The sequence below is a fragment of the Saimiri boliviensis genome, chromosome 10 (genome assembly GCF_048565385.1).
Source record: "Saimiri boliviensis isolate mSaiBol1 chromosome 10, mSaiBol1.pri, whole genome shotgun sequence".
In the NCBI taxonomy this organism is placed as follows: Eukaryota; Metazoa; Chordata; class Mammalia; order Primates; family Cebidae; genus Saimiri; species Saimiri boliviensis.
In genome coordinates, this window is record NC_133458.1 from 14,892,195 (window position 1) to 14,913,911 (window position 21,717).

At 42.9% G+C, this 21,717-nt stretch overlaps 1 protein-coding gene across 2 annotated transcripts in view; it reads left to right on the plus strand.

The window, feature by feature from the left end:
* The window catches only part of TRPV5 (transient receptor potential cation channel subfamily V member 5), a 40,235-nt gene extending 21,465 nt beyond the window's left edge, over positions 1-18,770 (plus strand). For both annotated transcript variants that reach the window (XM_003929796.4, XM_074378980.1), the window contains 7 exons: positions 5,232-5,318; positions 5,417-5,493; positions 5,743-5,908; positions 6,084-6,150; positions 7,948-8,216; positions 11,364-11,470; positions 12,179-18,770. In XM_003929796.4, the coding sequence (XP_003929845.3) occupies positions 5,232-5,318; positions 5,417-5,493; positions 5,743-5,908; positions 6,084-6,150; positions 7,948-8,216; positions 11,364-11,470; positions 12,179-12,473 (1,068 nt within the window). In that variant the 3' untranslated portion in view covers positions 12,474-18,770. The remainder of the gene's footprint in view (positions 1-5,231; positions 5,319-5,416; positions 5,494-5,742; positions 5,909-6,083; positions 6,151-7,947; positions 8,217-11,363; positions 11,471-12,178) is intronic.
* The last annotated feature ends 2,947 nt before the right edge of the window (positions 18,771-21,717 follow it).

Consider the following 21,717-nt stretch of genomic DNA (forward strand, 5'->3'; position numbering starts at 1 on the left):
AAACATGAAATTCACCCTTGGAAGGCAGCTTGACTTATGTGGGAACCAGATGTCTCTCTCTCTCTCTTTATGGCCCAGTGGTTCTCAACTTGGGGTACATGTCCAAAACATCTACAGAACTTTTCAAGAAAATGGCAGGGCATCGGGGCTAACGCCTGTAATCCCAGCACTTTGGAGGCCAAGGTGGGTGGATCACCTGAGTTCAGGAGTTTGAGACCAGACTGACCCACATGGTGAAACCCTGTCTCTACTAAAATACAAAATTAACCAGGTGTGGTGTTGCATGCCTGTAATCCCAGATACTTAGGAGGCTGAGGCAGGAGAATCACTTGAACCCAGGAGGCAGAGGTTGCAGTGAGCCGAGATTGTGCCATTGCGCTCCAGCCTGGACAACGAGAGTGAAACCCCATCTCAAAAAAAGAAAAAGAAAAAAAAAAAGAAAGAAAATGCCAGGTCCTTGATCCAAATTAACCCAGCGCTGGCCTGGACATGTGTGTTGTGACAAAGACTTTCCAGTTGATTCTGGTGGCAGCCCTGGTTAGGAACTCATGCCCAGTTAGGGAATTGGAGAAGCTCTTATGAGCTAGCAGAGCTTTCTCTGAGAACTTCATTCCTTTGCAAGTCTGGGATCATGGGGAGGAAAAAGATCTAGAGCTGGGCTTGACAACTGGTTCTGGGGCCTTCCCACTTCCCACTGGGGTGACCTATGTTGCCCATCCTTTCCGCATGGTACACGTACACCCCTGGCCCTTATGACCCAGCAGTGCCCCAGGTACTGCTATGCCCACTCCCTCTGGACATTTCCTTCAATGCAGCGAACTCATCCATTTGGGAAGTGAGAGCAAATCTCACTAGGCCAATTCTCAGTGAACTATACATGCCAACCTGCATAGGGGATTTGGTTGTTGACAACTCCTTAAATTGCAAGCCATGTCGTGAACTAAAAACTTCCAGTCATTGTTAGATGATATTTATTTTTAAAGGGTGGATTGGAGTATTTTCCCTGTGCATGGTTAGCCAGGCCTGCTTAGGTGACCTTGATGTAGGAATCTAGAAATTTCAGGCAAGGATGACGTCATTTCCGTTTACTTGTCATCCTTTTCCTCTTATGGCTCCAGCTCGGTCTCTCCATTCCACTTCCTCTCCTCCTTACCACCCTTCCGCGTCTCTTAGGCAATGCTCAGCTTGCACCTGCTATCTCCTCTCTCCGTTTCCTCCTTGCTTCCTTCCTTTTTTTTACCAGTTGAGTACTTACCACATTGCACATTTGTGGATAAAAAGTAGGAGGAAGGCATCCCTGCCCTCAGGGAGCTCTAAGACTACTGGGGAGACATGGGGCACTCAGACGCTTTCAGTGTACTGGGAGAGGGCTGTCAATCCACAGAAGCCCCACCATGCGCCAGGAGAAACACCTGAGCTGGGCATGGAGGGGCAGGAAAAGAGGCCCAGGAGGAGTGCTGGCCTGACCTGAGTCTTGAGGCATCGGTGAGGTTGAGCCAGGCCAACTGGTAGGGGAAGGCATTCTGAGAAAGTGATGTAGGCTGTGCAGGGACCCGACTTAGGAACTCAGAACCCCAATAGCTCAATGTGGCCGGAGCTCACACGGGTATGAGGACACAAGGCAGGGGCCATAGCAGCGAAGGTTTTGTATATCTTGTTTGGTGCTCTGGTCTTACTTTTTCAATTCTTATCTCATGGTGAGCTTTCCTAATTGAAAGAAAATGATGTACATCATGCACATGACTTACAAATCAAATGGCAGAACTAACAGAGAGCAACCGCATCCTGGACAGCCCCTCCTCTTCACCCATGTCTTACTTGTGGGGGACAACCGGTTTTTACACCTTTTAGCTCTTGCTGTTATCACTTCTGCATCCCTTGAATCAAATGCTTCTATCTCTAGTTGTCAATCAAATTTAGACATTATCTAATGAATTTCTACAACGATAAAGATTAAGGAGCACCCTCCACTGCCACTTCTCCTGCATTTCTATTCTGAAGGCCTTGGAGAGCTAGGAACGATGTTAAACAGAGCAGCCTCAGGATATTATCTGCATTTTAGAAAGATTAATTCAGAAGCATTGTGGGGTGTGGGTTGAAAGAGAGGAAATAGATGTAGGGTAAGCTAGATGATAGATGGCACGGGTTGCCCTAAGGCAGTAGTTCTGTTAACCGAGGGAAAGGAGAGCATGCAAGAGAGAATTGGGAACTGAATGAGCAGGACTGGGGAATGGGTGCCCTGATAATTTACTTGGCCAAGCATATTTAGGCAACAATATTTTCTATAGTATTTTTTTTTTTGAGACAGTTTTGCTCTTGTTGCCCAGGCTGAAGTGTAATGGTGTGATCTCAGCTCACCACGACCTCCACATCCTGGGTTCAGGTGGTTCTCCTGTACCACCATGACCACCTAATTTTGTATTTTTAATAGAGACGGGGTTTCTCCATGTTGGTCAGGTTGGTCTTGAACTCCTGATCTCTGGTGATCTGCCCGCCTCAGCCTCCCAAAGTGCTGGGATTACAGGCGTGAACCACTGCACCCGGAAAATGAGGCAGAAACATTTTCATAAGGACCTTAAATTTAGAGAGTTGTGAATCAGCATCTCCATCTAGAACAAAAATCTTGAATGCAACTCCACAAGAATGAAAATCTAAAAATTAAAAGAAACATTCATTACCAGTTTAGGCTTAGGGTTTAATTCTAGAGGTGCAACGGTGGTTAATTAAAAGGGGAGCCAATTTTCACTTCTACTTAATACCCCTTTCCGTTTCTGAAATACTGAAATCTTCCTTACCTTTGCAAAGAGTTTCTATTCTAAAGCAAGAGCTAACATTACATATCAGTGCGAAACACTGGAGTTCCCCTGGAAATCTAAAGAAAATCAAAGTGTTTTAAAAGCCCAATATCATCATTACTTTTATTGTGACTTTTACACACATATATTATTTTTGTTTTCCAGAGAGAGTAGTTTATAAAACAAAGCAAACACAATTTTACAGAAGGGTTTGTATTCTGGTCTTGGAGAGCAGCAACGAAGGGTGCTCTCAGGGGTGTATGGCACTTTGCAGCCTAGTTTAAGGGTGAGGACACTGGCGGCAGTGCTGGAGGCAGCTACTCTAGGGCAGTCAGATCCCTGGAAGTGCAGAGTCAAAAAATGGGAGTTTCTGAACACCTCCGTTACTCATTAGTGAAGTTGGGCAGGGGAACACCTACTTGTAAAGGCTTCTGTTGAACTGGTAAGAGGAAGCCCCAGCAGGAGGGTTTGGTGACCAAAACTGTCCCCAGCATTAGAGGGGCTTCACATTTTTGTCTCCTGAAGGAATGGCTGCTGCTACTCCCTGGCTGGCTTCTAGGGGAACTCTGATCTTCACAGCCGTCCTCGCCAAGTTATGTGTAGTCTTTTTCTTCTTGAGCCAAGAAAAGAGTGGTAGCATTTTTTCAGACATATTGAATCAAGACACAATATTTTTAAAATAAAAATAATTTTTTTTAAGACGCTTACGTGGCATGGATGCAGTTATTTCTATATTTAATGTTGTTTTGTTTCTAAAGTAATGTATTTGTTATTTATCCTCCTACTCACTACCTGACTCTGAAGGAGTTGGCATGTTTTGCAATAAAAGACAGATGCTATGGAAACATTAAGATAAAGAAAAAGAACACAGTCCATGAACAGAATTTTAGGAGAACAGATAGGAATTCAAACATAGTTGCTAGAGCTGAGGGCATTAAAAAAAAGAAAAACTCTTAAATTTTTTGGAAGCAAGTAAAAAAAGAAATTTTCTGTTATATGATCAATAAAATTTACCAGTTTCTCAAAAGATATAAATGTCAAAAAAGTTTACAGAGCATACAATTTTTTAAGCCAAATAAATAAATAAATAAATAAATAAATAAATAAATAGAAGTGTTGACCGACGTCTGGTTGCAGGTGGTTAGACCACAGAGTTCCCCAGACACGCAGACAGAAGCTTGTGTCTTAGTTTCTCCTGGTTCCCTATGTTAAAAGTGCTGCCTCTCACTGGACAGGTGAGTGTCCTGCTGCATTAGCATCTGGAGAGATGCTTACAGGCTCCAGCTGATTAGCAGAGCAGGGTAATTGCTGTTCCTTATGCGAATGAGGGATCACATTCTCCCTAGCTCAAATCATCAGCTTTCCTGCTGGCCCCAGGGGACTCTCAACTCCTTTCTTGTGTGCACAACTTGGATGTGTGATCTTGGACAACAGAGCTCCCAGAGGTCAAAAGGCTGCTTGCATGTGTTGAAATTACTTGTGCAATATCGTGTGGGAATTGTCTATAGGTGAACACAGTTTTCTAGAAAGACGGCATCCAGCTTTTATTATGTTTTCAAGTCAGCTCAAAACTTCAAAGAGATAAGGAGAATTAATGCAGGATTCTATCACTATATCCGTGATATTGCATAAGTTTCACCGTGAAGTAACATGCATTGAAGTAGGGTGGTCTTCATTCCACCTTGCGCTGTGTACTATACCTTCTACAACTATTGCTCAGGATAGACAGGGATCCTTCCTCATAGTGTCTCTAGCCCCTTCTCTGCTCTTTGCCATAATATCAAATTATAATAAAACCATGGTGAATATATCTATAGTGCTTTATGGTTTAGAAAGTTTATGTAAATATATCATTAATGGAAGCTTCACAATGACTCTGGGAGGTAAGCGCTATAGCCTCCGTCTTACAGATGAGAGACCTCAAGTTCAGAGATTTGCCATAACTGGTTCAAAGTCTCACTAGAGGTAGTAGATTCTGGACCCATGAGGGAACATGAATCCTGTTATATGTTTACAGTGTATTCTTCTCACTGGGAATCATGACGAGATTGGAAAAGCTGGACTTTCCACATAGCTGAAACCAGCCCAAACCATTAATGCCTCTTCCTGTTGGCTCACTTGATGCTCTGAAATGTGTTCTCAGCTGCTCAGTATATACATCATAAATTACTGCTTACAGCATCTATAGAAAAGGCAATTTTGCTAGATGGTAGAGCAAGACATTGGTATATGTGACATATATTAAACCTTGGATACATAGACTCCTGTCCTGGTCACAGAGTTGCCCACAATGGCAAGTACAATGGGGGTGGGGTGACGCTGGTGGAAAGGGGAGCTTTCATTTATTTTGGATGGACTTTAGCAGCTTTCAGTCATTTGCACAAAAGGATTTGACTCTCTGCCCATCAGAAAGCACTTCTGAATTCCCCCAAATAGGAGGCCTACAAGACACGTGAAGATATCATCAGGCTGGTGGGGGAGCTGGTGAGCGTCATTGGGGCTGTGATCATCCTGCTCCTAGAGGTGAGGTGCGGGTGGGGTCCAGGCTAAGCACCTTCCATCTAAGGCCCAGGCTGAACCACAGTCTGCATTGTCTTTTTGCTTTGCTGTCCTCTCCACAGATCCCAGACATCTTCAGGGTTGGTGCGTCTCGATATTTTGGACAGACGATTCTTGGGGGGCCATTCCATGTCATCATGTGAGTATCCCCTCATTCCAGCCCCCTGCCTTTCCTTACCAGAATCGTTTCCCATCTCCCAGTTCACTCTCTCAGATCTAGACCTCAGCTCACTTTCACTCCAAGGATTTCTCTCCAGTGGGCTTATAGGTGTGACTGTATGTGTGTTTCAGGTGTAAAGACTAGGCCTGAGTGTGTGGGTACCACTGTGCTGTAGGAACCTAGAATAGTTTCAGTCTGTCTCTCACTCACTGCTCCCTGCTCCCCCAGCATTGCCTATGCCTTCATGGTGCTGGTGATCATGGTGATGCGGCTCACCAGCACCAATGGGGAGGTGGTGCCCATGTCCTTTGCCCTGGTGCTGGGCTGGTGCAGTGTCATGTATTTCGCCCGAGGATTTCAGATGCTGGGCCCCTTCACCATCATGATCCAGAAGGTCAGTGCTTTTCACAGCTTCCTCTGCCTCAGGCACGGGGCCTTCCCGGAAAGAGGGATGGCGGTAGAGTAGAGCTGGTAGAACGGTGGGGGCCTCCGGACCTGTTCGCGTTAGCTGCTCAGAGGCAGTGGAAAAACAATCATCCCACTCTTTCTCCCTTGTCTGTTTCCTGCAGATGATTTTTGGAGACCTAATGCGTTTCTGCTGGCTGATGGCTGTGGTCATCTTGGGATTTGCCTCTGGTAAGGCACCATTCCCACCTCTACTAGATCAGCAGATCCAGTTCTCTGGAAAGTTTATTCTCATTCTTACTCTCAGTTCACATTTGCACTTCATTTTGCCCTTTTTTTTTTTCTCCTGTTGGAAAGTAAGTCTAAAAGCACACCCATATTTATAGGACCAGGGGCCACTCAGATTGGCCTAGAAGGTAAAGCCATGTGTTCAGAGTCAATAACATTCGCGTTCACTAACTGCTCTGCAAGGGTTTTAAAGGAGAGACAGAAAAAGGCCTTTGGTGAGAGCAGGGCATTAAACAAGAAAGACTGGCCAGTCACGGATCTCAGAAAACCATGTGGACAAACAGACAGTGCCACGCTGAACTCTCCTACGTTTACAATGCAGAAGAGGAAACAAAGCACTCAACAACATGTAACTTGCTTTCTTTCTATATGTGGTCATGTAAAGTTGAGAAAAATAATGAAGAATTATAAAAAGGAGGTGCAGAAAAACAGCTGGGATGGTTTGAAGAATGACGGAGAAAATAATAAAGAAGAGTTGTGAAGAGAGACTGGGAGAACAGGGACACACAGGCACCCAGTCAAGGCACAGCCAGTCAGAGTGCCAGGGAGCTAAACACAGGAGCAGCACAGCAAGAAACCACAGGCAGGGGGAGGGAGCCAGAGGGCAGGAGAGGGTGGGGGGACGAGTGGAAGAGAGTCCTTAGAGAGGGACAGAAAGAGGAAGGCCTAGGTCTGAAGAGTGAAAGGCCAGTAACTCAAATTCAGCCCTCAGTGTCTGCAACTCCTCTGTTAGACAAGAGGAGGCACTGGATGGCCCATGAAGATCCCCCCATCTCTAAAAGGCAGTGGCTCAGTGCAGAGGACTCTATTACTGTCCTCAAGAATTGCCCATTCAATGGGGATTCCCCCAAAACAATAGGCCAAAATAACAACAACAAAAAAACCCCACCAAAATCTGAAATGTGAAAGGGTAAAACTATGGCTTTCTGCCTGTTTGGAGATCTCCACCCGAAGCCCTCATGTAGCCTTTCCTCCCACTCCCTGGTGATGGTCACAGAGTGGCTCTCTGCAGATGTCCTCTATCCAGAACTCTCTAAACGATCACTTCTTGGCCATTGCACTTGCTTTTCTCTTAAATAACTACGGAGGCAATGCTTTGTTAAAGACCCCGTTTCTGCTCTTGGAATCATCTTGTACTTCAGTTCCCCATGCAGAGAGGAGGCTTTCAAATGTTCTAGTGCTGTTCTGAAGTTCCAGTGTCACTGCTAGCTGGTAGGCTCCACCCTGAGCAAGAATCCGTTTGCTATGACGGTTCAGGTTCACCCAGGGAATGTTAGAGTGACGGACGGTTATCTTGAGGCCATCAAGATGAAAAAGGGGCTCTCCTTTTAGCCTGTTCATGTGTTCTGTTCTTTAAAAATTGTTGAAGATTCCATGCATTCTTGTAATAACTTGCCTTTTAAGTATTTGGTTTTCTAAAATGTAGAAACCAGTTAGGTGACCTATTATCCATTATCCATACACACACATACACACTGCACACACACACAATTTTGTTGTTGTTAAATGACTGATTATTATTACCATGACCATTATCCAGAGTGGTGAACTTAATCTTTGGACATGTTAGGGTTACACAGTTCCACAGGAAAGATTTATCTGTACGTAATTACCTGTGCATGTGTGCAAGTGTATTTAGATAAATATGTAAATCACAGATAGAATAAGTGCTTACCAGGTCCGTGCTTATTATGATAACTCCATTATCCCATCTCCATGTCCTCTTCCTGGGCGGAGTAGCGTTCTATATCATTTTCCAGACAGAGGACCCAACCAGTCTGGGGGAATTCTACGACTACCCCATGGCACTGTTCAGCACCTTCGAGCTTTTTCTCACCATTATTGATGCGCCTGCCAACTACGATGTGGACTTGCCCTTCATGTTCAGCATTGTCAACTTCGCCTTCGCCATCATTGCCACACTGCTCATGCTCAACCTGTTCATCGCCATGATGGGCGACACCCACTGGAGGGTGGCCCAGGAGAGGGATGAGCTCTGGAGGGCCCAGGTGAGTTCTTTTGTGTTAGTCTTGCTAAGAGGCAGGAGATGGAGAGAAAAATCCAAGTGGGATATGTTATGGTGGGTCATTCTTAAAAGAGTCATGCAAAAATCCAGTGAGGCTGTCACCTCAACAGAGGTCTCCATACACCTGAGGTACATGTGGATAAATGGAAGGGATGGAAGAAGGATTAAATGAAGGATCCTGGCTTGAGGGGGATTGTTGCTCACAGGCGAAAAGCCCATCTAGGAGTCATTCTTTAGTCCAGTGGGAACTAGAAATGACCTTGTTCTGGTATATTCCAGTTTCCATTTGAACCTTCTATTTGCTTCTATAAATCCCTGTTTCTCCATGATCTTTTCTTCATACCATAGGCTAACAAATATTACAATCGGAAGTGACCCTCAATGGCCCTCAAGTTGACCTACTTAACATAAGAGTCATTTATTGGTCAGGTCGTTCAATATCTTCTGTAATGCTGATTAGGACCTTATTATCTTGTAAATTCAGGTAGAGGATAGGAGGAGGGGAGTTTTCTTATATTTTTGAAGATTTTGTTCTTAAACATTCATGTTGCATTGAGCTAAAGCCTATATTCTTAAAATTTCATTCTTTGACCCCAGTCTTGCCCTCTCATGTAACACAGAACACATTCTTCCATATAAGCACCATTCAAATATTTGAATATAGCCATCGTTTTTCCCTTAGACTTTTTATTCATTTAATATGATCGTTTAGACCCTGCTATGTGTTGGAAAATGTCTAGGAGCTGGGAACATGAGCATAAACACAACAGACACCATCTGTGCCCTCATGGAGCTGACGGTTTAGTTGGAAAGACAGGCAGGAAGCGACTGACTTCACAGAAAGCTGTAAAATTACAGCAGCAAAAGTGCCATAGAGAATGTGAGGTGCAACGAAAGGGATGCAGCAGAGGAATCAGAATGAGACTTGAAGACGTGGTTTCCTGAGGGAGTAACATTTAAGATGAGAACCCAAAGGTGAGCAAACTAGCTAGTTAAGAGGAAAGACGGAAAGGGATGGAGGTCAAGGTTAGTATCAATTAGGACTCTTGGCTACCGGGACAGAAAACCAAACTCAGACAGAGTTTTAGATTTTTAAACAGGGGGAGGAGGATGTGTTCGTCCTTGTAAATGAAAAGTTTAGAGAACTAAACTAACTTTAGAGGTATCTGGCCAGAATGCAGATCCCCATCTCACACATTACATCAGCTCTCTTTGACCTCTCTCCTAAGACAAGCTCTCCCATCCTGTTTGTGAGATCACTTCTAGAAGCTCCAAACTCTAAAAAGAATGAGGCCGTGCATTGCAACACACAGCTCCACGGGCCCATTCACGTTGTGTTCTGTGAGGCTCCTGGTGCTAGACAATACTGCAGGCTTAGAAAGAACGTCTTTCCCCCTGTCAACCCCTTCCATGTTCCATCTCGTGGGAACACATTTGGGTCATAGGCACATTGTTGAATCTAAAGAAAGACCAAGGACTGGATAGTGGGGGTGTTGGCGATGGTGGTGGAGGGGAGGTTTGGGGAAGAACAGACTAATAAAGCAAAACTGTGTGAAGCCCAGTCCACTCAAACCAACGCACTGAGAGTGAGAGAGCAATTCCCTAAACGAAAAATGGGTGCTGTTACCTGAGGAGGGAGGTGGCTTCATGACGGCTCAGGAAGAACAATAGACATTCCTTTCAAGGCAAAGAAGAAAACCTGTCCAGGGAAAGAGAGCAAAATGACTGGAAGTCCTGGCTAGGAGGGAACTTGGTGCAACTAAGGAACAGAGAAGTGTAGAGTAACGAGAAAGAGAGAGTAGAAAAAACGTGAGTTATTTATAACATAAACGATTCTTTCAGTTAGTAAGCCTTCCTGGCTCCAAGCTATTCTGTTTGTTTTTTGAGACGGAGTCTCACTCTGTCACCCAGGCTGAAGTGATGCAGTGGTGCCATCTCGGCTCACTGCCAGCTACACCTCCCAGGTTCAAGTAATTCTCCTGCCTCAGCCTCCCGAATAGCTGGGACTACAGGTGTGTGCCACCACGCCCGGCTAATTTTTTGCGTTTTTTAGTAGAGACGGAGACGGAGTTTCACCGTGTTAGCCAGGATGGTCTAGAACTCCTGACCATCCTGATCGTCACTTGGCCTCCCAAAGTGCTGGGATTATAGATGTGAGCCATCGTGCCCGGCCTCCAACCTATTCTGATTGTACCCTTTGTTCATGTGCTGATAGATCCTGGTTCCTTTGAAACTAAAATAGTCCCCAGTATGACTGGAGCAATACGGTACAAAGTGAGGCCATGCCTTTCTTTACTTGGACATAATGCTCAGGGCACGTAAAACAGAGACAGGTCTTTTAGCAAATATACAGCTGGCCCTTATTAAGCTTGTGATCAGCCAGCACTCCCACATCTTTGTTCTATGACTCGCTTATCTAAGCTTCCTAAATGTAAATGTAGGGCCTTAGATTTGGTTTACTTAAATTTCTTGTTACTGATTTTACACCCGCATTTCAGTCTAGTGAGATCATTTTATATTGCTTCTGTTGCCCCACATATGTATCCCTCCTAGTTCTGTGTCACAGGCACATTTGATAAGCTGGTCTTCCACGTTTCATCTAAGTAATTAATGAAGGCTGAGCAAAGGACAGAAGACGGAGTGGACTTGCTACTGGAAATTTCCCGGCCAACTTTGCGGTCATTAATCAACCTTTTTCCGTCTTAAGATGTGGATATTTAATTTGCTGAAAATTCCCTGAACGGTAACAGTATCAATTCATCCCCAGGATCATAGAGATTCTATTTAATCATTTGATTTAAATCAAGATAACTGGTCTGCGGCTTTTCCGTGAAAAAGAAATCAAGGTCAGTTTGGAGTGACTCATTTTCCATGAGTCTGAATAGTAATGCAAGGGTCGCTATTTTATTCAAAACACTCACCAAAATATCCTCTCTCATTTCTCGATGAGTGAAGCTGGTAGCATGGTGCCTGGTGTAGGCTGGCGGGTGAATAGGTGGCTGTTCTTACCATCCGCCTCTAGTGTCCCGTCTCCGCAGGCTGCCTTTGCTTCCTTTGCCACTGGCCTCAGTGCCTCTGTGACCCTCATGGCTCTGGCTGAGTTCTTCCTGTCCCTCTTTCCTCCTTCCAGGTCGTGGCCACCACAGTGATGCTGGAACGAAAGCTGCCTCGCTGCCTGTGGCCTCGCTCCGGGATCTGTGGGTGCGAGTACGGGCTGGGGGACCGCTGGTTCCTGCGGTGAGTGACGTGTGCGCATACAAAGATGCAGATGCATATAAGGCCATGGAAGTAAGGGTGACAGAGAGGTGTCCTGGAGCCCGCCTTAGCCTGTCTCGGGGAGGGGGCTGGAGCCGAAGTGGAGGGGTAAGAAGAATGCTGTGCGTACCGCAGGGCAGCCGCGTGTAAAAGGTTGTGTGCATGTGTCCAACCTCAGGTGTCAGCATGGGTTACCCAGTTGGCTGCAGTCTTGTTCCGAGCTGACCTCCATTTCCAATGTACTTTTGGCTTGGATCTAACTTCCTCCTTTATAGTCTGCCCTCATCTCCTGATGTGACTCTTCTCTCTCCTCACATTTGCTTCTTGAATTGCATCTCGTCATCCTTGTGATACACTTATCTATTCGTTGGCTCTGTTTTCTTTCACATTCCCACATAGTAGTAACACATCATACACACACACACACACACACACACCACACATGCACACACCCCTGTGTGCATCCTACCACCCTGCAAGCTCTGATTTCTCAGCCTTGATCATCTCTATCCCAGGTTAACCTCCACTCCAATCACCTCCTTCACTTGATCCCAGAGACTCTTCCTGCTTCAACTCTGCTTTCTTCTTTCTCCTTCCCTCATGACTCTGCTTTCTAAATGTTCACCTCTGCTTCTCCCCTGCCCCTCTCTCCCCACCTGGACTGAGTCCTTTCCCCTTTCCCCTCATCAGGGTTGAGAACCACAATGATCAGAATCCTCTGCGAGCGCTTCGCTATGTGGAAGCATTCAAGAATTCAGACAAGGAGGATGACCAAGAGCATCTTTCTGAGAAACAGCCCTCTGGGGCTGAGAGTGGGACTCTAGCCAGAGCCTCCCTGGCCTTCCCAAATTCCTCCCTATCCCGGACCACGTCCCAGAGCAGCAGTCACCGAGGCTGGGAGATCCTTCGTCGAAACACCCTGGGGCACTTGAATCTTGGACTGAACCTTAGTGAGGAGGATGAAGAGGAGGTCTACCATTTCTGATTAACATCGCTGTCACTCTTGACCTTATTCCCGGTTGGCCTGGGGGTGGGGACAGAGACAGAGACATCTGCCTATGCAACTGTCTAACTTCTGTGCCTGTTAATCATGGGAGGATGGGACAGGACAATTCATAAAGGGCCATGTCTTACACTTCACGTCAGAATTTCTGGCAATGGACAATGGTCGTCTATTGTCTTATGTATTTTCTGGGTTCTTGGAAGTCCCAAATGTCAGGAAAAAGGAAGTTGGCAACTAAAGACATGGGGTAGGGATGCTAGATTAATGTCAGGACCATTGTCTCTTCTGCCCCACACAGTCCCTAGAAAGTAGTAAGCTGTGGCCAGGTGTGGTGGCTCATGTCTGTAATCCCAGCACTTTGGGAGGCCAAGGCAAATGGATCATGAGGTCAGGAGTTCAAAACAAGCCTGGCCAAGATAGTGAAACCCTGTCTCTACTAAAAATACAAAAAAAAAAAAAAATTAGCCACGCCTGGTGGTGGGTGCCTGTAATCCCAGCTTCTCAAGAGAGTGAGGCAGAGAATTGCCTGAACCCGAGAGGCAGATGTTGTAGTGGGCCAAGATTGCCCCACTGCACTACAGCCTGGGAGGCAGAGTGAGACTCCAGCTTAAAAAAAAAATTAAAAAGTAAGCTATGAGGCTTTTCTGGCTCCCCAGGGCTTCATGTGGGGAGGGCCAGGCATGGCTTAGAGGTTGTGGCCCTTCTTTTATTCCTAACCTCCTGTTGGGCTGTCTCCCCAGTGAGCACCCAAACCACAACTACAATGAGAAAATGTCCTTATTCTTGCCTTCTTTAGTTTTTTATTGAGGCACAATACATGTCACATAAAATTTACTGTGTTATCTGTTTTAGATGTACAATTAAGTGGCATTAAGTACATTCACATTGTTGTGTAACCATCACACCATTATTCATTGATGAAACTTTTTCATCATTCCAAACTGAAACTCTAATCTCCATTGAACAATAACTCTCCAGCTATCTTCCTGCCCCAGCCCCTGATAACCAATATTCTACTTTCTGTCTACAAATTTAACTGTTCTAGGTATCTTATCCAAGTGGGATTCTGCAAATCTTAGTCCAAAATCTGCCAAATTTTGTTTATTCATCTACCAACGGACATTTGAGTTTTTTCCACCTTTTGGCTGTTGTGAATAATGCTGCTGTGAACCTGATGTACAAATATCTGCTCAAGTTCCTACTTTCAGTTACTTTAAGCATACACCTAAAAATGGAATTGCTAGATAATTCTTACATTTAATTTTGTGAGGAACTGCCCTACTGTTTTTCACAGTAGCTTTTACCATTTTACATTCCCTTCTAATGGGTGTGAAGTGGTTTCACATGTAGTTTTGATTTGCCTTTCCCAAACCACTAATGATACTGAGCATGTTTGTATGTACCTACTTATTGGACATTTATGTATCTTCTTTGGAGAAATGTCTTTTTGGTTTATTTTTCCATTTTTGAATTGGGTTTGTTGTTGTTATTGTTGTTGTTGAATTGCCCTTTCTTTGCTTTTTGAGGCTCACAGTCTGAAGTGTTCGCATCCTGCTGTATTTTTAAGTTTGTATGGCAAATTATGCCTATATTTGAATGGCCTAATCATTTATTTTCTAGGACCCTCCTGCTCTGTCCTCAGCAGCTAATTGTGCTTATGCCTGGAGGCAACAGACTCCTGCTTGGACTCCTGACATAGCCATCCTCCATTCCCATCTCCCTCTGCCCCACACTGAGGTGTGAAAGGACCAGCAACAATAGAGGAAGGGTCATCCCTCTCCAGGAGGGAAATTAGGAATCAGGGGTCCAGGGCACCCATTATAGGTGCTCATGGGTAACCTCTCTTGTGTCCTCAGCACTGTACTTCTAATTCTAGCCCCTGTCATCACCCTCATCAAAAAGCCATGACAGCTTTTCAGAGGATTGTGGTCTGGGATAGCAGAGATATAAGTGGGATTTGTGAAACCACAGACTTCATTCAGATACCACCAGCTCAGGGCTGAGTGCCCAACAGTGAGGGATCACACAATGTGTGACACGCATGCTCACACACACTGTGTGACACGCATGCTCACACACACTGTGTGACACGCATGCTCACACACAATGTGTGACACGCATGCTCACACACACTGTGTGACACGCATGCTCACACACAATGTGTTACACGCATGCTCACACACAATGTTACACGCATGCTCACACACACTGTGTAACACGCATGCTCACACAGAATGTGTTACACGCATGCTCACACACACTGTGTAACACGCATGCTCACACACACTGTGTTACACGCATGCTCACACACACTGTGTAACACGCATGCTCACACACACTGTGTTACACGCATGCTTACACACACTGTAACACGCATGCTCACACACAATGTTACACGCATGCTCACACACACGGTAACATGCATGCTCACACACAATGTGTTACACGCATGCTCACACACACTGTGTAACACGCATGCTCACACACACAGGGCCACGCAGGGTATGGACAACTGCTCAGTTGCCGTCCTTCTTCTTTATTCTCTTCATAGTGGAAGCTCTTTAAAACTCTGCTTCTGTAGTCCTTTGCTTTTGTTTTTGTTTTCTGAGACAGGGTTTTGCGCTGTTGCCAATGCTGGAGTACAGTGGTGCGATCACTGCTCACAGCAGCCTTGACCTCCCGGACACAAGTAATCTTTTCCCCTCAGCCTTCCAAGTAGGTGCACTACATGTGTGCACCACAACACCCAGCTAATTTTTGTATTTTTTTAAGAGATGGGGTTTTGCCATGTTGCCCATGGCTAGTCTTGAATTCCTGGTCTCAAGCAATCCACCTGCCTCGGCCTCCCAAAGTGCTGGGATTATAGGCATGAGCCACTGCACTCAGCCCTGTAATCCTTTTAATACTTGCTTAACTTGCCTATAAACTTACATGTTTTTTGATTTGAGCCCTTGGCATACCCTCAGGTATTGTCCTTTGTTCTGGTCTGTGCACCTGGTATGTAATTAAAATTTCTGACCACCTAGGTTTTTCACTAAAAATAAGAGTTACTAAGAGTTAACATTATAAATTAATGAATGTAATTAAAACTACTAGGTACAAACAATGTGTATTAAAGAGGTAGGATGTAGTTTTTTTGTTTTTTTAAACAAATGTTAAAATAAGTCATGAGAGTGTGGCTCTTTAAAAAAAAAAGATGTTTTTTTCAAGTTTAGAAGATTTGTTTTTGTTTTGAGACTGGGTTTTATCACGTTGGTCAGGCTGGTCTCGAACTCCTGACCTCAAGTGATCCACCCGCCTCGGCCTCCCAAAGTGCTGGGATTATGGGCATGAGCCACAGTGCCCAACCCTAGTTTGGAAGATTTTAAGGACTGTTTCAAGTTAACAGAAAGGACAAAACTGAAGTTTTAAGCAAGTTGTAGAAGGTTTGTGGAAGATTGATCTTATAAGAGGAATTTTGTGTGTGCTCAAGTTTGGCTAAAATTTAAAGGGGATTATTTAGTTTTTTATATAAATTGAACATTAATATAAATAGCACATTGATGAAGGGGTCCAAATCTTAGCACCTGTGTGAGGATAACAGGATTTTCTTGGACTATTGATCTGTTCTTTAACATGAATTTATAAAGCTTATAAAAGTCTTATGGAAACCTTACCTTATAATCAAACTAATTAAAATTTGATAGATTTGCTTACAAGATTCTATTAAAATTAGCTTTAGAATTAATAATATGATAATAGAAAAAATAAAATTTGGTTTTATCTTTTAAATAAGATTTTTGCATAATATTAAGAGATGATAAAAGATTTTCATTTGCCCTTTGAATAAACGGCAAAAACAAAATAATAATAATAATGAAAAAGAGAAAGACAGATTCAGTTACCTTCATGCTGTCTCTATTAGGTCCTATTTTTTAGGAAACTAAGCTCTTCTTTATCAAAAAGTAAAGATTTCTGCTTTAAAAAAAATTGGTGAGTTATCACTTTAGCTAAATGACTTACTTTATAATAACCTGTAATCTCATTTTGTGATATCAAGTGCTTTAAACTTTTAATGTTTGACAAAGTTTCCAAAATTATATTCTAAATGCAGTCTTTTAACCTCAAACTGACTCTTAAAGGTCCAAGAGAAACATATTTGGCTTAGTTGATATGTTAAAATCATACAGGAAGCATTGCCAAATATAAAATGGTATTTAACTTTCTTGGGATATATTTATATAAATGTGCTATTGCTATGTGTTCCAAAATTATATAATATTCTTATAATTTTAATATGTCTTAGTATATATTATCAGTAATAATTATAATTATTTTAAATTATTGTGTGCCACAGAAATAATCAGATTTCCTTGTCAGTTATATGTTTGACCATGGATATCTTTTGTGATTCACAATTATTATTTTACTTTGTTCCTTATCAAAACCTTGTTTATAATCACCTATAGGACTCTGATGGGGTATTAGTCCATTCCCACACTGCTATGAAGACGTAGTCGAGACTCAATAATTTATAAAGAAAACTTTAATTGACTCACAGTTCTGCATGACTGGGGAGGCCTCAGGAAACTTAGAATCATGGCAGAATCACCTCTTCACAGGGTGGAAGGAAAGAGAACAAGTGCAAAGCAAAATGGGTAGCCCCTTATCTAACCATCTGTTGCCCCTGCTGGAGTACAGTGGGCAACTCACTATCATGATAACAACATGGGGGGAATATGCCTCCATTATTCAATTACCTTTCACTGGGTCCCTCCCACCACATGTGGGTATTATGGGATTACAATTCAAAATAAAATTTGGGTGGGGCCACAAAGCCAAACCATATCAGATGGATACTTTTAAATGAAGGTTTCTGACAGCTTTGGAGATTGTCCCATTAAAAGAGAGAGAGAGAGAGAGAGAGAGAGAGAGAGAGAGAGAGAGAGAGAGAGAGAGAGACCTTCAGAGATCTGATGTATTCATGAGGATTGCTGACCTAATATCAAGTAGAACAGAGGTTAATTGCATGAACTGAGCTAATAGAAGACTAAAATAATTTTTTGTGTGACCTTTTTTATCTGAAACATTGCTGATTCTTTTCAGTTTTTGAGTTGTTTACAGCTTTAGATAATTGAGTAAAATATGCTTTTGTGAGCCAAATTTAAAGCATATTTCTTTCTTTCTACCTGATTTCTCCAGAAATTGAAAACTATTTTTGAATATTCTTAATTTATAGCAATATCATTATTTGCATGAGTTCAATAAAAATCTCCTTTCTTTTGTAACAGGACATAATTGGAGACTACTATTTTACTAAAGCTTTGACTAGAATGAAATATTTTAAGAGATAAGCAAACTGTTTTAAGTAATTGCCATTGACTTATAGAGACAATAAAAGATCCTTAAAAAAACTGGCCTTGTCCCTTGCCTACACAATTCTTTTACAGGGTTTCCAACCTGTGATAAGTAAAGAATGTTACTTTCTGACAGGCTCAGGAACCCCAAGTTATCTTGAGACTAAGAAGAGAGGCATTCACCCAATTCATACAGATATCTGCAGGTGCAAATAAATTGACTGGGCTAGGGGTCTTTAAAAACTCTAATCTGACTGGGTGCGGTGGCTCACACCTATAATCCCAGCACTTTGGGAGGCTGAGGCGGGCGATTACCTGAGGACAGAAGTTTGAGACCAGCCTGACCAGCAAGGTGAAACCCCATCTCTACTAAAAATACAAAAATTAGCTGGGCATAGTGGCAGGCGCCTATACTCCCAGCTACTTGGGAGGCTGACACAGAAGAATCACTTGAACCCAGGAGATGGAGGTTGCAGTGAGCTGAGATCACGCCACTGCACTGCAGCCTTGGTGACAGAGTGAGACCCCATCTCGAAAAGAAAAGAAAAGAAAAAAAAGTCTGAACTGAGATTTCTTAAACAAAAAAGCTTCCAGCAAGCCAATTAAAAAAAAAAAGAGCCTATATAGAAAATAATTACTCTTGCTGCACTTTATACAAAGAATCAGGCCACATACAATCCAACTAAAACTTCTTTACAAATAAATTCATCCTACTATGATTTGTCTGATAAAAATGGAAGACTAAGGAGAGAAAAATTATGTTTCAAAGAAAAAAAAGTATAAAACACCTATTCTTAGATCTTACCTTATCCATGGTTTTTCAGTTTTATTCTTTGTTAAAATGTATTTGGACTGAATCCTAAGTTCTTTCCTGGCTACAAGTCTCCAAACTACTGTTCTTTTTTTTTTTTCATTTCATTTGCTCCCATTTTTTTTTCTCATTTGGAATCCAGAAATTAAAACTAGAAATTTTAATTTAAAATTAAGTTTAAATTAAAACTGTGCTTTTCTTAAAGTTCTGCCAAGTGAAACTAGAAACTTAACTTTGGGAAAAGTAACAGCAACTTATTTATGTATATAAACCCCTTTTGTTGCCTGCCTAGTGATGCATGGACTTCAGAGTAATATAGCCTAAATCAGTTGTCCAGGATTACTTTCCCCTTTTGGTCATGATCTTTCCTCCCTTTTTACTGGTTTTCTTTCTCTCTTCTGTCCTCTATTTTTCTCTGTGGAGCATGAGATTTTACAATCTGCTAAGAATGATCCTTCCTAAAATGAGGGACCTGAGCATCTAGAAATAAACTGCCCTAGTGACAAGGGATCAATCAGACCAAACCTGAGATAAGAGTCTCATTTTCTTCTACAATGCTTTCCTCGAAAGATTTGGAAGAATGGGAAGGAGAGGGGAATGTGAAAGGAAAATAAAATCTTGGGACCTCAAACTCACCAGGTGAAAGGGAAAAGTTGAGTTTGGAAACTGAGTCAAACTTTTGGAAGTTGCCTTTCTTCCAAAAAGTTTGGAATCTCCCTGTCTTTTTGTTCCTAAACAGGTCTCCCTCACCCTGACATTGCAAATTAACAGTTTATCTTCACAGGTGCAGGACAAGACGGGAACAGAAATCGTCCTTCCATCTACCCCGGAATGAAGGCATATTTGACTTCTTCCTCTAATTTACTTTGTCTTATGTAAAGTGCAGATTTATGGAGCATGACACAAATACACAATTGAATTTTCCTCTGCTCCCTTCTTCTCACATGCAACATGCAGATTCAGTGAGCGGGAATCAAAGCCTCTAAAGAAAGTAAACACTTGGTGTGGGGGTGGAGTGGCAGCAAAAAAAAAAAAAAAAAAAGGAATGTAACCACTTGTCTTATTTGTCTACCTTCCGCCTTTCTTTAACTTACCTCCTTTCCCTCCTGCCCAGCTTTTTCCCCTTTAAATACTGAAGCCTTCAAAACCCACTTTGGGAAAAATGCAGGCCTCAGAGCTTACTGTCTCTTTTTCCTGAGTGTGTTCTCAACCTTGCAAAACAAACCTCTAACTTGATCGAGACCTGTCTCAGACATCTTTTTCTGAGTTTACAACTTCCACTTCTGTGCAAAGCTAAACTCCCCTCTGTGTTCTAGATCTGTTCCGAACTCTGTCTTTTCACACCCCAGGTCCATCGATGTCTCTTCTCACACGTGTGTATCTTCAACCTCTTCTTCCCCGGTAGCTCTGTCAGCAAATAAGCATACTCTATTCTTTTGCGTTTTCAAAGAAATTGCAAACTCCCTCCCTCAAGCCCACCTCTCCTTTCAGCTACTGCTTTACCTTTTTTACTCCCTGTACAGGGCCAAACTTCTTAAGAGTAAACCCCATTGTCTACTGGCCTCCCACTGACACCTCCACTCATTGTGATTTGACCCTGTCTACTTCATGCTACAGATACCACATGGCGAGGTTATATACCTGTAGACTGAACAGTCTTAGTTTTGCTTGAACTCTCAGATAACATTCAGATTACAGTTAACTATGCGCTACTTGTTAACATGTCTTGTGCCACACATCGTAACTGCTCTGGCTGCTTCTCCTCCACCGACCCCTTAAAGATTTTCAGTCCACAGACTGTTTTCCTCCCTACCTGGGTAGTCCTGCCTGATTCAATAGATTACCACGCACCAGCTCAGAATCCCTAGCTCCTTATCTTCACCTTAGATCTGTCTCTGGAGCTCCAGGCAGGAACAGCTTGGACGCCTATTGATTGGACTGCTCTACCTGGATATTTTACAGACACGTCAAAATCAACATGTCCCAAACTGAACAGCTTTTCTTCCTCACCGAACCTGCTCCTCCACCAGCGTTCCCAACGAACTATGCAGTAGCACAACAAAGTTGCCTAAGCCAGGGTCCTAGGAGTCTCGTCCTCCACACTGCTGTCTCAACTCTCAGATCCAGTAAATCTCATGATCTCACGTCTTGTGGATAGTCTAGTCCCTAAACATGTGCTTTGAAAAATAACTAATTTTGATTAGATCACACATCATATGGTACAAAACGCAAAGAGCACACAAGGTATCTAGGAAGGTAAGCTCTCCTATCTCTGTCTCAGCCTCTTGCTTGTTATTCTCAGGGACGTTCACTGATAAAAAGTTTATGATTTATCCTTCCAGAAATGCTCTAGGCATTTCCAAGGATATGTGTGTATAGGTTTCTCTTAAAATACTTATAATAGCATAGTAGATTAGAAAAAGTTGTTGCGTTTGTCCTTAAGATATTTTAAAGTATCTCGTTCTGCACATGATTTTACCATGATGTATTATTTTTACTCCTGGGTGCTATATTCTCCTTCCTCTTGGGCTTCATAATTTCTGGACCTTTCTACCCCTCTGCCTCCATTTCCTCTTTCATCTTTGTAACTTTTATTCATCCTATTGGTCTCAGGTTAAAGATTATACACTTAGGGTGTGTGCATGTGCACCTGTGTGCTAAAAGAGGGGGCTCCCTGACTCCTAGGTAAGGTGAAAGACCACCTGCTTTATGTTGCTAGACCACCAATATTTTCTTTTTATTACACACACTGAAATGTATTGCACTTATTTGTTTAAATGACTGTTACCTTCACAAAGGTAAAGACAATGTCCATCTTATTCATCCTTGTATTCCCATCATCTGGCATAATTCCTAGTACGATGTATTGTGAAATAAATATTCCTTAACTGAATCTATGAATGATTGATTTTTATTCTAACTTTTCTCACTGGCCATACATGTTTCCACTTTGTTCTACCTCTCAAAGGTGTTAAAAACATAGCTGCCTTTTGAGTGAGGTTGTAGTCATTAAAGACGACCATGTAATACGAGTGGAAACGCTTTGGAAAGAATAAAAATAAATGCAAATGAGATTACT